Genomic DNA, 16,254 nt, shown 5'->3' on the forward strand with positions numbered 1-16,254 from the left:
TTTCTTACTATATGTTTCAAATGACTTACCAAGAGTCCACCGCAAATACCTCCGAATTTTGCAACGTACTTCACCCCGATCTACTTGGGGTTGTCGAACCACTTGACAAAAAATGGTCGGTTTTGTTCTATCCAGTTAGCTTAGGCTGCTCATTACAGTAATCATACTTACCCATCAATTCTCGCTGCTTTTCCCTTTGTTCCATGTAGCGCACAAGATTGTACATCTCTTCGAATCGTCCCTCATGAGAGGGTATGGGTGGTGGAAGTAATTGTTGTCTTTGGTTCTGAGTAAATCGAGGCTTCCTAGGCCTCGGTTGGCATCTTTGCCATGGTACTTTCGTGATTGAACGGGCCAAGAATCTTGAGAGCATGTTTGTGGTATTGATGAAATCTGACGAAGAATGAAAGATAGTGTGATGACAATCGAGATGGATTGGATGATTAATGTATCGTGATCTTGATGATGATAGAACAAGGAATAACCTGAAACGGGGGTCAGTCACCTTTTAAAGGAGGAGACATATCAAACCTAATATAAGGGCAAGAACCTTCTTTGAACTCTAACACATCGGCCCGCAACTTCCGTGGAGAATGAGCCCATCTCCAGGCTGACCTCGGACGCCGATTTCATCTTCTTGGAAATGGGGTCGTAGAGCTCCTCCTGCATCTTGCGCTTCAAAGACGCGTACGGGGTCGTCAGAACCGAACTGGCTTCACAGCGTTCTCGTAGCTGACACTCCAATCCGCGGATCTTTTCTTCGAGATCCAGGACGACATTTTCGAGAGAAACCGAGGATGACCCCTCAAGATCGCCATCTGATGGCACGGGCTTTGGGGTCATGACACCCGGAGTTGTGTTTGATGAAGAAGGCTCAATGGGGGCATCGGCGCTGGGGGTTCCCTCTTGAGTCTCATGAGCCAATGGTGATGCCTTGGTGCTCTCCTCGGCTGCTTCCTAAGCAGCTTTTGGAGACTGGTGACCGGTAGGCGAGTTGGGGTCTTCCATCATGCAACTGGAGACTACAATGGTACCAAAGAAGGCGAAAGGATGAGACTGACCCCAATCTGGAAGTCAAGATGGCCCCTTCTTGAAGGCGAAGCTATCGAGATTGGTACTGCTTTCATTAGGAAGAGGAAATGGATGACGGTACGGAGAAGCATACCACAGAGATGACCACGATAACCTTGAATGCAACAAGTACAGCGACGGTATGATAGAACGGGCTCTAGAAAGGCTGTTAGAGATAGATATCATTAGGATCAGAATGGAAGTGACATACCATAAGCCGAATCAGACCAAAAGACTCAAGCTGAAATCTATTGCTTTATGCGTGAAGCAGTGTTTCGAAGCCACAACAATTGAGAGGCAGAGCGCGATAACCAGTAGTCTGATGATAACAATCAGTAAACGAAGCATAGAGTATCCATATCATACAGCTTTACCTTGAAGCGGCTTATGATCTGAGTTGTGAGGCTGTGATCCAACCCCGGCGAAGGTTGAATGCGAATGAGAGGATGCAAGAGAAGAAGATCAGAGGACAGAATGAAAGGAAGAAGGTATATATAGTAGCGGAGAGAAGCTAAGGAAACAAAGGAAGCAACCAGAAATCCATGGAAGGAAAAGGATGCATGAAGACGTAAGAAGAGAGGAAGATTGTATAAATTGTGGATATTTTTGTCTCTTAGATCGTCCGTCGTTAGTGAATCAGCTGCCACGTCATATATGCGATTCATTTGACAGTATTCACGGCCAGAATAAAGCTTGGGCTGCTGCTAGATCCTTTCAATCACAGAGGGCAAAGGGAAAAGCTTTGATCAGTGGGGTGTTCTGGTATCCAGGTAGCATGGCACTGCTTTGGCATTGATCATTACCAGAGCTATACGAAGCATTGGTTGATATTTGATTTCTAAATTGCGAATATATTAAAGAAATAGGTGACTAAAGTCTGGAGGGGAACTTTGATATCCTGGTGTGGAGGATGGACTCATCATGTTCTCGAATATACCCCTGAGCAGCATCACTAGATGCTCACGTCCGGCACGTTCCTCGAATAGATCCAGGGCATTTGCTTTAGGAAAGAAACAAGCTGGCTCCAAGTCATCAGGTTCAATTCTTTCATTTCGGAAGCTATTATTCGCATCAAGGTCGAATAGTCCTGGCTACTAGGTTCACTGACACTGCAGAGAACCAGGAGCCAGAGACGAACAACCCGCAGGTCTGCGCTGCAGTTCCATGGATTACCAGCTCCCGCGTCATTTGACATTATTACGAGGAGTGTCGTGATGTGTGCTTGAGCAGTCCCGGGATAAGAGCGGCACCTTCGCTTCACCTGTATGGTCCAGATGATAGCCCCTAGCCGAAGTGACTCTAAGATTATTTCAAAGGGTACATCAGACTTTTGAAGCTGTAGTTTCTTCTGATTTAATAAGTCGTGCGCGATTGAGTTCAAAAGGAGACCCATTTGCTCTTCGTCGTTCCAGATGCCATCGCCCTTGGTTACCTGCTCGGCCTGGAGGAATGTCGCAAGTGCATTCAAGTCTCCCATACATGCAAGAACCGCCAGAGAGCGTTCGCCATATAATATATCGCCGTTCAGAATGCCAGAAAGAGGACCTGGGAGCGTATTCAAGCCTGGGCGAACGAATGGGTCCATGTTCGCGGGTAGTGGAAACAAGGGCTTCGTGTTATGCAGAAGTGCTGCTGTGATATCGACCCTGGAGGACCATTAAATTGCTGTCAGTTGAATAATAAAGTAGCAGAAGGACTTTCGCATACCATGATATCATGAGGAATAGGTCATTTTTCTCTACAGTGGAAATGCCGCCTCTGGCCTCAATCACCACCCAGATACCCCTGATGTGAATCCTCGCTTGGTCAAAATCTAGGTTGGAAAACTACTCAAATTTCAGTCATGCGGCCAAAGTTCATATATATATATATATATGTACGAAGCTTACATTGTAACATATTATCGCTAGAACAGCGCTGATAACGCTGTCTGACGTTGCCCAACTCGTATCAGAGCTTACAAGTCTGGACTCGATACACTGGATTGTCATAAGTGAGCGCTCCAGCGCCAGGGACTTGAGTCCTAGTGATGATTGACGGTATAATTGAATAAGAACATCTGGTGAACTAAAGATTCGCTGGTAGTGCTTCAGGAAGGCAGACTTTCTGAAGGCGAAAGGGGACCAAAACGTATTTGCCAAATACGCTGTATGCCCAGGTTCAGTACGTACAGAATACCCAAATAGATTATCATAGGACTTGAGTTCACTTACTGCCGCTCATAGCATTCTTCCCTGTGGTCATGATAAGAGTAAAACCGTATGCCGAGAACGAATCTTCTCCCCATTCCCTCTCGAAGACAGCCAATGCATACAAGGTAGGTGTGTATATTGTGACCTGGGACTCCTCAAGTGTTTTTGAGTGGCCGCACTGCCTGCTTTTAGGACTTTCGTGTTTGCCGGTGTGCTTTTGTGTCTGCCATGTTAAGGTAACGAACTGGCGATCCTTTGATGGCTTTCTTCGGGCCTTACCAATATCGAGCATAACATGGCGACGGACCTCGGAATCTATTGATTTATGGTTATTTCGACGTGAAGGAAAGTTTGACTGATTGGCATTAACAAAGAGGAGACTCTTCTTCTCTTGAGGCTCCTGCGTCCCTGTCATTGTGACACCAACTGAATATTGTGTCACAACAAGACAAAACTTGAGGGAAATGGATTGAAGAAACAATGCAAACAGTACTTTCGGCCGATTCAATATCTAGGGTCCGATTCTGAGGCCATCCGACCCAAGTAAGACCCACTACAAGCTGAGTGTCTTTTTCTTGAACGTCTGATTTCAAAGGCTCCGCGGAAGCTGACCAGATTGATAATCATAACAGCTTTCATTCACTATAGTGCAAATGATAGATCCTTTCCTTTTCCTGTTTACCAATTGCAGTTTCTGGTATATACACAAGTATTCTTACTCCATCTTTCCCCTTCTTGCTTTACCATTGCCCTTTTTTGGCAGTGGAGGTGACTGTGGCGATTGTGTCTAAGGAGAAGGCTGTGACACAGCAGATCCTAATCCTCCTAAGCCTCTTTTGTGATACCATGAACCGTTTTGAGTACAAGAAGTCATGATTTTGTTGTTATTATATGGTAAATATTGATGAATAATGATCTCGACTTTCGAATGGGAAAGACTTTTTAAGTCGTGGGAGAATAGGATGTATATATATATGAATCAAGAGCCGTCTGCAAAGTAGAAGCATAAAGACTTCAGAATCAAAAACTTCAACATTTTAACCCCTAACTACCATCAAATCTTTGCTCCGCTTCAGACCCTAGACCATCATGTCGGCCGAGAATACGATCACTCTCTACTGCGAAGGCACTCCCAACCCACTCAAGATCTCCATTGCACTTGAGGAACTGGGCTTGAAGTACAATGTACGAGTCCTAAACCCCAAATAACCAGTCTGCTTCTCACTCACTCCATATCTATATAGGCTCGTGCAATCAAACTATTCGAACACGAACAGAAAGAGGAGTGGTTTCTTGCCATTAACCCAAACGGTCGTATCCCAGCCATCGTCGACACAGATGAGTACGGCAACGAACTCAAGGTCTGGGAAAGTGGTGCCATCTTGCAGTATCTTGTGGAGCAGTATGACAAGGACTACAAGATCTCGTATCCCCGTGGTACCAAAGAGTACTGGCAGATGACGAGCTGGGTAAGTCACATACTTGTGAGTTACTCTTGAAAATACATCTAATCAAAGCCCCTATAGCTCTTTTGGCAAGTCAGTGGTCTCGGCCCTATGCAAGGCCAGGCAAACCACTTTGAGAGTACGTTCTCAGTATTGAGGCTAGGTCAAGGGGACAACTGATCTGATATACGCAGTGTCTGCTTTTGGTGATTATCCATATGCCCTGAGCCGATACGTCAACGAAACGCGTCGCCTTTACCGAACGATGGACAAGGCTCTTGCAGAAAATCCATCTGGATATCTTGTTGGTGATCATCTCAGCATCGCTGACATCGCCATTTGGCCATGGACCACCGCATACAGTAAGCACTTCACTCAGGGATTATGGACATTCAGTCAGCTAATTTCTACCTGTAGAGTACAGTGGCGTCTCCCAGATTGACGAGTTTCCTCACGTCAAGAGCTGGATGTACAGGCTCATTGAGCGTCCTGGCTTTGAGAAAGGACGCAATGTGCCCAGTCCTCATATTTACCTCCAGCTCAATGAGTTGCCCGACGAAGAGCTGAAGAAGCTGGGAAGGGAGCGATCGGTTTGGGTTCAGGAAGCTATGAAGCGTGATGCCGAGTGATGGATGAGCCTTGTGGGAAATGTTGGATAGTTGAGATTCTACTTCAATATATGTTTATCATCACTGGTTGTATATCTCGTCTCTTGATGTCGATGTCGTAGAAGAGGAAGTCGTAAGGGGTCATTCTGGTTTGATGGATCATGTGCACACACATCATGGAGTCACATAAGAGCTCGAATGGGGCCATTTTAACCAATTCTATTTTTCTAAATGTCTTCACTGAGGCCCCATTGTTCGACGGAGTTCCAACCATCGCCTCAGCGGTTGGCATTCAAATAAGCACAAGTTAATTATACTTTTAGACAATCAGACTCAAGAACACATAATACGGATAACACCTGATGTCCATACAGCCTTGAGAAGGTCTAATTGTCGACTTTAATGAGACCCATCCAAGTTTGTCTACATCAAATTTAGCATCTCCTATTGTGCCACATATGTCTTCGCCTGAATATTGGCTGACAACTCTCTCCATATAACGCCCAACTTGTGGATATTATCAGCCAAAGTCTCCAGAATACTCTAGAACGTGGCACTAGAGAGCTGAACAAGTATTTATGGAAACACTTTAAACTCACGATATAAGCATTGGCGGTGTAAGGTTTCTCTTCTCAGCACGGGGAATTTTTTTCACGATCGCGCACTCTCCTCTTTCAAACGTGGGCCACAGCGGGACGGCACGCGAGGTCTCCATTTTGGCTTTTTCAGCCCTACGGGTCACTTTCAACGTGTCTAACGGTTGATCAAGTATTTCGACATTTTGTGAGTCAGCTTGTGAAAATTCTGAACAGAACAACGAGGTTGAGCATCCATGGTTGAGTTGGCAATTGGTTTGACTCATCCATGTAAGTCGGGCCCTCGCTAAAGAGAGGTAGCGAGTTAGGTTTCTGCTGTAGAATACGCGAACCGTTGAACTGCTGTAGCCTCGGGCTTCACCGTCTGCTGGTTTTCACATAAGTGGTTCTTTCTCCGTGGCAAATTATGTGCTGTAACGGTAACAGTTGCAGTCACAGCAAGACGTTGTCGTTGTTGATGGTAGTATAAAGTCGTGCGTACGTGTGCTCATGTATCTATCATGCAATCCAATCCAACCGGGATATTTCTGCTCAATCACTGTAACACAAGACAAGTGGATATACAAGGGTTGTACCATTTTTGCGAATTCACAAATAAATAATTAACTAAGGCCTTGATCAATCACCTCATAGAGCAAGTCAACAATACTGAGCCGTGCTGCTCGAAGCGACCCTCGCATATCGTTCGTCAATTTCACTGTGGGCGGAGGATCGATCATCAATCAACACCCCTGCAGTCGTCTTCAATTTTCAGCCCCTCTCTCTCTCGACCTCTCACTCTTCCTGTTCAGGCCAGTTCACCGCGAGATGCGCAAGCTGCAGCAGAGAATCAAAACTCAACAAAGCCAAGCTCCAAGCTAAAAGAATAGGAAAAGACTCCAACTGGACGACCACTCCCAGCTCTCAGGGGTTCTACTCTAGCTACTGTACAGTGGTGGAGTAGCCAAAAGAGACCCCTGAAACGCGCGAATCGTATCTCCAGCCACTCGAATTTACGGTGAAGAAGGATCATCGCGTGTGTGTCCCGTGCGTGCCCGCCGTGGCCCCTCCGAGACTTGACACTACTGTACCTCACTCTTACAGTACATACAGCTCTGACTTGCATCTGCATTGGATTCGTTCGCAGCAGCGCACATCCTTTTAGTCTCCTCGTCTCGATCCTGATTTTCCTCAGAGTCAAAGTGAGGATCAATCAACGACGACTCAATTCTTCAATTGATTTAATAGCGCCTTCTTTCTCGAATGCGCACAGTCTGAGGTTTTCCCTCCCTCTACCTCTCTACCTCCCTCTCATTCTGAAATCTCACCAACAAAAAAAAGACTTCCCTCCGAGAATCCTCCAAAAACATGGGCTTCCTCGACTGGAACGACGGTGCCTCCGTCCTCTCAGGCAGATCTCGCCGTCACAAGTCCTCTCGCTCTCACAAGAAGCGCCGTTCGCGATCCCGCTCCCGCTCTAGCTCCCGTGAGCGTGGTCGTGGTGGCTTCGCCGATATGGCAGACTCCTTCTTTGGCGGAGATCGCTACGGCAAGCACAATTCCTCGCGCTCTTCATTCTTTGGCCTTGGCGGTAACAACAGCCGCTCCAGCTTCTTTGGAAACAGTAATTCTACCCCTCCCTCCCGCCTCATACCTCGGAATCGAAAAGTTGCTAACTGGCTGACTACCTAGGTCGCTCGTCTTACTACAAGCGCTCCCCACGTCAAGGCTTCGTCCAGAAGACATACAAACAACTCAAGCGTCTCCTCCGCGACCTTGTCCACTGGGCTAAGCGCCACCCATGGAAGGTCTTCTTCGTCGTTATCATGCCCCTCATCACGGGCGGAGCTCTGACTGCTCTTCTTGCCCGCTTCGGCCTACGTATCCCACCCGCCATTGAGCGCATGCTCGGTGTCGCCTCCAAGGCTGCCACAGGCGACTCCTCCGGCCTCGTAGGTGAAGCTGTCCGCATGGCCAGCGGTTTCGGCGGCAACAGCGCTGTTCGCGTAGAGCGTGATACGCACTCCTACAGCGGTGGCGGCGGTGGTGGCGATACTTGGGGTGGTTTTGCTGATATGGCCAAGAAGTGGATGTGAGTGATGTTACTTCAGCGAGATGGCGTCGTTGCTTTGGACTTTTGACACTGCCCTTTTTGACTGACGAGACGCACGCAATTGGCTTTGCTTGAGGCGTTTCAGGAACGGAACGGATTGGAATGGCAAGGATTTACTTGAGAGGATTATTGTGCCCGCATCGCCATATTACTGGTGGTTTTACATAGAGACTGCATGGCAGCATTCTTGAATACATTTCACGACTTAATGACCCTGAATATTTGGACTTTGTACCTGTCTGGAGAATGTGATCGCCTTCCCTCTCAAACTCTACGATATCATCCTTTTCCCGAAACAGACCCAGCATTTATCATGTCAAAACGGAATAGGGTTACGAGGCATACCTCACGTTGTCGTAAAATTCAGGCTCAAAGTCATTTCAGCACTATGTTCATTACTAGTTCTGTGCATTTACCAGCCGCCTCCGCAAAATACCTAGTTAGATTTCTCATATTGACAGCAGCATAGATGCCACATTTGGGTTGTCCAACTCCCTGAGGAGTCCAAGCTACCCAAGTATCTGACTCAACCATCGGCCCTGTCGACCTGGGAGTCAGGTACATGAGGCAATGCCAGATACCAATGCTATTCATGCAATCATTAACCTCTGCGCCCATTCCATTCCTTAAACTAAAATACTGGGGTTTCCATCAATCCAAGGCCCGTACCAGGTCTGTTGGTGCCTTGCTTCTTGACCAATAATGTTAATATGGCCATTGCTCCATGCAGTGGCCCCAAATAGAGTCGACTTGGTAAGGCTGTCGAGTAAGGCTTCTCGGTTGTGGGATGCCATAAAGAATATTGTACATGCACCGTGCAAATGCAACGGCAGTCATAGAACGCCAACGCTGTAGAGTTTCTTCAAGTCGCATATCTCATTCATTACTTCGCCTCACCCTCTTTCTCCTTAGCGGGTTTCCAAAACTGCATCATTCGACCCAGCTTCTTCGTTCGGCTACTCTTTGCTTTCTTGTGATTCTCGTCATTGTCCAGTGTGACCTCCATTGAGAGCTTGCTCCGTTCACCATGAGAGCTACTGATGAGACGGCTGAGGCTGGCAAGACTTGATCGACGTCGTCCAAAAGCAGCAGAGGAAACCGAAACTGGTCGAGGTTCTCGGAGAGCGGGTTGTGATTGGCGCTGACTGGGTAGGAACATGCTTTCCCTCGTCATTGTAGAGTTGCTAGATGTCAATGAGGGAATATCATAATCCACTGAAACTCGAACCTCGGGTCCAGGCTCTCCCATCAAGAGCAAAGAGCGAAAGTTGTTCTCGTCCGTGACTGATGAGGGAGCTGTTGAGATTCGCTGAACCTCAACAGACATGGGTGACCGGGGAGACGGGAAAGAAGAAGAGTAGCTCATGGCATAAGGGCTGTTCGGAACATTGGCTGGTGCAGGAAGATGCAACGGGCTGACTTCACCAGGTGAAAGATCCTTGGTGCCTGAGAACCTCCTCAATGAAGATGGGGTGGAATCGGTAGCCTCAGGTCGCTCAGCAGGCATGAAAGGGGATCGAAAAATCACGCTTGGCATCTCCTCGGCGATAACGCTTTCGTGTAAAGATGACCTCGAGCGCTCACCCCGCACCGTGCTCGCAGATATTTGATCCTTGTCACTCAGGCTCGAGGTAGTTCGCCTCATGGCTTGATTCGGCTGGCTTGAGCTGTGTATTGAAAGCTTGTCTTGCGAGTCACGCAGAGGATCTCTTGTAACAGCAGCTGGGGGTGTAGCATCGCTGTCAGAGTCAGTCTCTTCTTCAGAAGAGTCATCTGTTGTCCCAGATCTGGCATTGTCGTCGTCATCCTCTTCATCTTCTTCGAAAACATCGGCCATTGTTGAGCTACTGTTGTAGCGGTGCATGCCAGCACGGCCTGGATCAAATGGAGGTAGATCGGGAGCAGATTCTGCTCGACGATGATAATGCATACCAGGACCACTGAAGCCCTTCATGCCTTGAGCACTATGAAGCCGTCGCTTACCAGCACCACCAGCAGCTCGTTGCGCTGCCTCCCACTCTGGGTTGAGTGGTAGCGGAGTGTTGAAGGGGCCAAGAGCTGCGTCGAGGTCGATCATAGGATATGATGATTCATCTGCTGATCGCTTCGGAGCTTCATCTTGAGGAATGTCGGGAGATTCGGTGACTGTAAGAGTTGGTGTCGAGATTTCCAACAATTCAGGCTCTCCATACATGGCATCCTCGCCTTCGTATCGAGCGACTCTAGGAGCTGGTGGAGTTGGAGGTCGACTGCCCTCAGATTTTGATCGCTTGCTGTGAGATTTAGGCTTTCGTGGCAATATAGCCCCAGCCCAGCCTTTCACCTTCTTCTTTTTCTTCTTACTCTTTTTGCTGCTCTTACTCTTGACGAGAGTGACTTCAGCATTTTCACTAACTGGATCAGCTCCATGTCCAGTCACGGGCAATGCCTTTGTTAGCAGATCAATTGACCCGGCGCTCTGTGGTCTCTTGCCAGGTGATGTGTTTCCAGCAGATGAGTCTCGAACGAAAAATGACCAGCGCTTCCTTGTCGGGCTTGGTTCAGGATCCTCCGCTTTGGGAGCGTCAACAAAATTGAGTAATGTCGGGATGGAATTTCGACGCCTTGGTGAAGATGGCGTGTTAGCTTGATCAGGAGTACCCTCGAGGATAGCACCTGCGGTGCTTGGCCTCGAATCTGAGAGTTCGCGAGTTGATGTTTGAGACAATGGCGAAGGACTATCCCGACCGTTGTGAGATGCAGCTGAAACAATTGACGATATGCTGCCAGATACAGAGTGTCCAGGTCGCGCTGTTACTGTACTGGAAGTCTCATTAGAGACGAGGGACAAAGGTCGTGGGATGAACTCAAGCGTGTCAGAGAAGCCAACACGAGCCTTAGGTTGCTTGGGGCTTCCGCTGGGTGAAGGGACTGAAACAGGCTTCTCGGTTTCCTTTGGCGCCTCGGGCTCAGGAGCTGATTCGGGCTCAGGTACAACCTTCTCTTCTAGAGGTAGAGATGGCTGGGAGCTGGGCTGGCCAAAGGTGGTCGGGCTAGTCGGTGCGCTGTTTCCTCGGCCGGCGGCATCAAAGACAGGAGGCTGGAGAATTGGTAAGTCATTTGTTGAGATGGCGCCTGAAATTCCTCTTCGATGGCCTCTTCTAGGTGGTTGAAATGTTGGCGTTACGAGTCCACTCTCTGACTTGGTAGGACTAGTGCTCATGATGGCGATCGAGTTGCCTTCGCGGATACGTCCCCCAACAAATTCACTCCCGCCTCTTCGATGTCCATGGCCGCCGGGTCGCTGTGATGATGCAATGTTTCTGGGAGAATGAGGTGAGATTGGAGGAGTCAGGAGAAAGTTGTTCTCACGGTCTGGCGAAAGTAGAGCACCAGGGTTGAAACTAAAGTCAGGCAATGCCGAACGAGACTGTCCGTCTGCATTCTCAGCAGGGAACCCAAAGCTGAAGTTGGGAGTCTCAATGGCCGACATGGGACGACGACCGGTCGCTCGCGAGAAGGAAGAGGGCGCTGACGCCGGGGCGGGCGGTTTGGCTGGAAAGACGAATGGAGGGTTTGGCGGTGGCTCATCAAGCTGAGCCTGTGATTCAACGGATTGAGGGCCCGCAAATGAGTTCATTGGGGAAGCGAATCGATCGGAAGGGCTATCGAACGCTGGACCGGGAGTTGGACGGGTTAGCCGCTCGGGGCCAAATGCGGTTGCCATCTTCTCCTCAGCCGCGCAGCGGCAATGAAGTGATGGACAACAATGTGGGAATTAAAGGTTCATAGGACAAGCAAGGCAACCGTTCCAGAACCGCCGAGCTCGCTTAATTATTCGATTCGAGCAAGTGTATAGCAATGATGTTGGTAATTTCGAAGAGAGTCGCGTCTGAGGCGTCACAAGCATCGATCAGTATAGATCTTGAGATTGAGATTGAGCACGCAAAAAAGGCAAAGAGCGTCGGCTTCGAGAAAACAATATTGCTACAAATAATGGCGAGCAAGTCGTACTGGGGCAACGGACCAGATAACACGGCAGCAACAGGCTTGAAAGTCGTCGAGATGGATCGCGGAAAATTGGGTGGACGAGCAACTCGAATGGCGGATGTTAAAACTATGGTATGTAAAGAAAAGGAGTGGACGGCCAAGACCAGCGCAACTCTACAAAAACAAGAGAGCAACTGGAATCGCACCAAGAAAGAAGAGGTCGGGAGGAGGAAGAAAGAAAATCTTCGCTCGCAAAGGCGGCGTTTTCGATTTGAGGTGCGGCCGGAGAGATGAAGAAGAGAGGACGGGACGGGACGGGGGAGGGGGGAGATAAAACGCGATTTCGTGATAAAAGACAGGCCAGAGGGAAAGAGGTAAAGCCAAATGCACTTGTGTTCAGCCACGCCCAGCAAGCGCAAGTGTATGCAAGTGCAAGGGGTCCCCACTGCCAACTGTGATGGGGGTACGTATGGGCAGGTACCGCTGCAACCAACACGATGCGAATGGACGGCCGGAAATGGCCAGGGAGGACATGCATCTCTAGTACCTCTACTCTGCGCTTCCTTCCAACTTTGGCCAGGCCCCAGGCCCAAAGGTAGGCCCCCTAGTCTTGGACTCTTGGTAGTTAGTTCATGATCCCTAACTAATCCCTAGTCCCTTAGTCCTTAGTCCAGGTACCTGGCCTGCTTGCTGGCGTGGTCCTGGACAATCCGCCCTGGCATCCACAGTCCACACTCGACAGAGACACGACATGGCCAAGGGGCGCCACCTCTCTCGGGGACTCCAGCTGCCCGTGTTGGCTGCCAAGATTGGATCGGGTGGATGCCAGTGGAAGGCGGTTCATGAATCGACTCGGTGTTAGGGTGACCCGATCAAGAAGCCGAGGGAACCCAAAAGGGATTGTGTGTGATGAACTATGCTACTTTTTGGTAACATGTGTGCAGTCTGATGCATTGTGAAAACACTTACTAAACGTGGAGAATATCTGGGCATACATACATGCTGTGCCCAAGGGAGTCTTATCAAAACCACATATAGGTACCTCCGATAACTAAGGTAGGTAGTCCTTGCGTTTGTCGTTTGCTCTGACTTTCGTTCTTCCAAGGCGGCAGCGGTAAAGCACCCAGGCAGCCAGGCACCCTTCCCTTCCCTTCCCTTCATGAATTCTGCCTCTCCAGGGGCGGCCGGGCCTCCTCGACTCCGCTTGGCGGTGGAGCTCTCTTTTTTAATCCACCCCAAAACCTGACCCGCACTGTGTTGTCCTTGAGGTAAATTGCACCAAGCGGTCATTCTTCTTGTTATTGTCTTGACTGGACGATACTAATTTTCGGATTTGCCATCTTATGCTGTCCAATATCAATTAATCTATCTCTGCTATCCGTGACAATCTGACAGGAGCATAATCTTTTTATTGCGCTATTAGCCATGAATAAACCCTTCTGCTCCTCGCCCAATCTTACTGAAACAGGACAGCATTACTATCATGGATATTGATCTTCATCAACTGCAGTGGTGCACTTTCATGGCGGTCACCATCTCATGACAGGTACTGTCAATATCGGTACATGAGACTCCAAGTCCACATCTGCACTGTGACCTCGCTGGTCAACTACAAGTATCCCTGGCTCTTTGTTCGTTCGCGGCACTGCGAACGCTTGCTGCTGCTCTGTTGGGTGCTGCAGGCCTCTGTTATTCGTCTGCTGTTTCTGTCAGGGGCCACTTAACAACCCTGCCCATGTCACCCTCAGTGCGCGCCGTGTACCTGCACCTAAGGTGCACTTGTGCATGCAGACAAAAGCGCTGCAAGCCCACGACAGATGGAGGAAGACGCAAGCGAGCGATCTTGATCAAGTGGCATCAAGCGTCGAACCTAATTCATGTTGGAAGGACAACTCCATCATGTGAGAGAGACTCGACTCTATCTTGCAATTATGTATATTCCCGAAGCTCCATATCGATGATCTTCAATCCTCCCATGCCCAAACTCACCAAGCGCTTTTACCAGGATGGCCTCCAGGTTTGAGAGCGGGGGAGGCGAACACCAAAGTGGAGGTCAAGGGATGAGTAACGGTGACAGCGGGCGGCACGATGTCTTGCTCAATGGCCGCCGCGACAATCTAACGGCCTTGGCGGTTGCGCATTCGAAAATCAAGTATCGATGGCCTTGGCCAGGCATCATAGATAACTATCACGAGAGCCGTTTCTTCGGGCATTTGCCAAATTCTGAAGAGAAGCTAGGTAGCTAGAAGTTGTTCACACCATCAAACGCTGCGAACAGGAAGAGATCCCAGTCGATTAGCGACCGGCTGAGTTACAATAAGCATTGCTGCCGTCTGGTGGTCAGCGGGCAGCTGCAGGTCAGGATTCGGATGGTAACCGGCTGGCCACTTTGAGAATACAATTCATAGGTCCGAGTCAGCTTCAATCAGCAGGTATCTCTCTTATCGACGGCATGGCGGAACGTCTGTACCGGTCCAAGAGGTCAGCGACACATGAGCGGGAAAGCTTCACAGCCAGGAGATTCGATGATTTGTCTTGAACAAAGGTTTCTAGCGCAGCCGTCGCCTAGAAATTATCGTAAGATGCATGATCAATTTTGCATTTGTGTTGCTGTACAAAGTTTTCGGTGATTTCTCTGCAACCCATACACAGCTGTACCTTGATCTGGTGTAAGTCGGAGACCAATCATATCCCTGAGAGACCAGGAGGCTGCTGTAGTAGACAGCCACCAACGAACAAGATCGATCTCAAAGAAGGGGCGGGACCTAGATCAACGGTACCATCCATTGAAACACCACAACAACTAAAGTTAAGGTAGGGAGTTTAAACGACACGATAGTTTCCGCATGCAATAATCATGAATTCATATTACTATACGATAGTGCCGAGCCATCCGCCGCCAACGCTTGTCACAAACAAAGCAGGTTTATATCTATCCACTCTCATCATCAACCTCACTAATTCACACCAACTGTGTAAACTATCGTACAGGCGAGACATGGCTTGCATAATGAATCGGGGCTAGAACCAGTCGTCAACTGCTATGCGCCACAAGAGCCCAGAAAGATACAATACGATGCTGTATACAGTGTGGCGGGGCGCGAATCTGTTGTGTGGTGTTGTGTTGTGTTAGGTATGTTACTTGCATTTGCGGGTTTTATTGTGTTCTTATCCGTTGCTTTCTTTTTCTTCTTCCCCAGTTGGTTGACCTGAGATCTGTCCAGGGTGAGCTGGCAGGCCACCTGGCCCATCGGCCTGACCAGGTCAGAGATTACGAGGTCGAGAACACGACCACAACAAACCCATTCACCAAAACAATGACCCCAGGACTTATCAAGGTTAGTTAGGTTGTGATCTATCAACCGGGTTGCCAGGAGCCCTTGAAGATTACGTACTGCCCTCGTCCGAGCGCTCTGGTTTACAGGCCAAAGAGTTCCGATTTTAGATCTTGACAGATGGGGTCAGTCGACTGACCCATTGTATCTCAACGGCAAAGCTGTTTGCCGAGCGTATCACGAATTACTTGTTTTGCTGTTTGCATTTTCTCATTATCCTGACATCTCGGTCAGTGGAAAGCCTTGATCTTTGTTGTAGTCCCAGCTTAACGCCATTCTCGCTACGCACGGGGCCAGGAACAGCCTTAATTGCCCTTGTCTATTCCCACACTGGTACCCTTCCGTACCTGAAAGTCATTCCTTGATTTAGACCTTGAAAGATGTGGCAGCTGATGACGGATGCGGTTGAGGCTGAGGCTGCTGTCCATCTGTGCGTGCAGGGCACTTGTGAATAGCACTTTGCCTTGTTCATCTGGGACGGGAGATTCACCAAGGCAACGGTATCAGACTACCACCTCTGATTGGCTCTTGTTTTGATTTCCTGTCTAATTGATTGCTTTTCTAAATTCACAGCACGTCAGATAAGCCGACGGGCTGATCATGGAGCAGGGAGCTGTCTCTATCTGTCTACCATGGATGGGTTTGTTTCAACAAACTCAATCTGGGTGCTGACAGTTACCGAGCTTGAAATGACAGGCGCCCCTCCCGTGTAACAATGGCAACAATTTTGATCTCGAATTTTATTGCATTGACAAGACAATCTATTGCTCTACGCTCTTATGTACATATACACTGCTTCCCCAACAAAGATTATCCTGGCCTGCCTGATAATCATATTTAACGTCAGATCTACACCAATATCCGACGACACCGCCAAATCATGCACAGACTAGAATGATCGCAAGGTACTTGGCGCATCGGAAATATGGCCGAACTTGGTATAAAC

General features: G+C 48.8%; 4 protein-coding genes across 4 annotated transcripts; 2 read left to right on the forward strand and 2 right to left on the reverse strand.

Moving 5' to 3' along the window:
• Nucleotides 1–531: 531 nt before the first annotated feature.
• Nucleotides 532–3,678, reverse strand: FTJAE_8929 (uncharacterized protein; the record flags this gene model as incomplete). The annotated part of the gene is made up of 7 exons (XM_037355797.1): nucleotides 532–957; nucleotides 1,166–1,228; nucleotides 1,283–1,312; nucleotides 2,180–2,717; nucleotides 2,779–2,897; nucleotides 2,961–3,217; nucleotides 3,285–3,678. 7 exons carry the CDS (start codon nucleotides 3,676–3,678, stop codon nucleotides 532–534), a joined length of 1,827 nt encoding a protein of 608 aa, XP_037203981.1.
• Nucleotides 3,679–4,352: 674 nt separating this feature from the next.
• On the forward strand, nucleotides 4,353–5,337 carry FTJAE_8930 (glutathione S-transferase; the record flags this gene model as incomplete). The annotated part of the gene is made up of 5 exons (XM_037355799.1): nucleotides 4,353–4,448; nucleotides 4,508–4,732; nucleotides 4,790–4,847; nucleotides 4,903–5,070; nucleotides 5,126–5,337. The coding sequence occupies 5 exons, from the start codon at nucleotides 4,353–4,355 to the stop codon at nucleotides 5,335–5,337; spliced, it is 759 nt and encodes a 252-aa protein (XP_037203982.1).
• Nucleotides 5,338–7,259: 1,922 nt separating this feature from the next.
• On the forward strand, nucleotides 7,260–7,987 carry FTJAE_8931 (uncharacterized protein; the record flags this gene model as incomplete). The annotated part of the gene is made up of 2 exons (XM_037355800.1): nucleotides 7,260–7,515; nucleotides 7,584–7,987. The coding sequence occupies 2 exons, from the start codon at nucleotides 7,260–7,262 to the stop codon at nucleotides 7,985–7,987; spliced, it is 660 nt and encodes a 219-aa protein (XP_037203983.1).
• A 900-nt stretch (nucleotides 7,988–8,887) lies between these two features.
• FTJAE_8932 (cell wall proline rich protein) lies at nucleotides 8,888–11,710 on the reverse strand (the record flags this gene model as incomplete). Its single annotated transcript, XM_037355801.1, has 1 exon — nucleotides 8,888–11,710. The coding sequence occupies one exon, from the start codon at nucleotides 11,708–11,710 to the stop codon at nucleotides 8,888–8,890; it is 2,823 nt and encodes a 940-aa protein (XP_037203984.1).
• Between the last annotated feature and the right edge of the window lie 4,544 nt (nucleotides 11,711–16,254).

The sequence above is a fragment of the Fusarium tjaetaba genome, assembly GCF_013396195.1.
Source record: "Fusarium tjaetaba strain NRRL 66243 chromosome Unknown NRRL66243_c0000198, whole genome shotgun sequence".
Lineage (NCBI taxonomy): Eukaryota > Fungi > Ascomycota > Sordariomycetes > Hypocreales > Nectriaceae > Fusarium > Fusarium tjaetaba.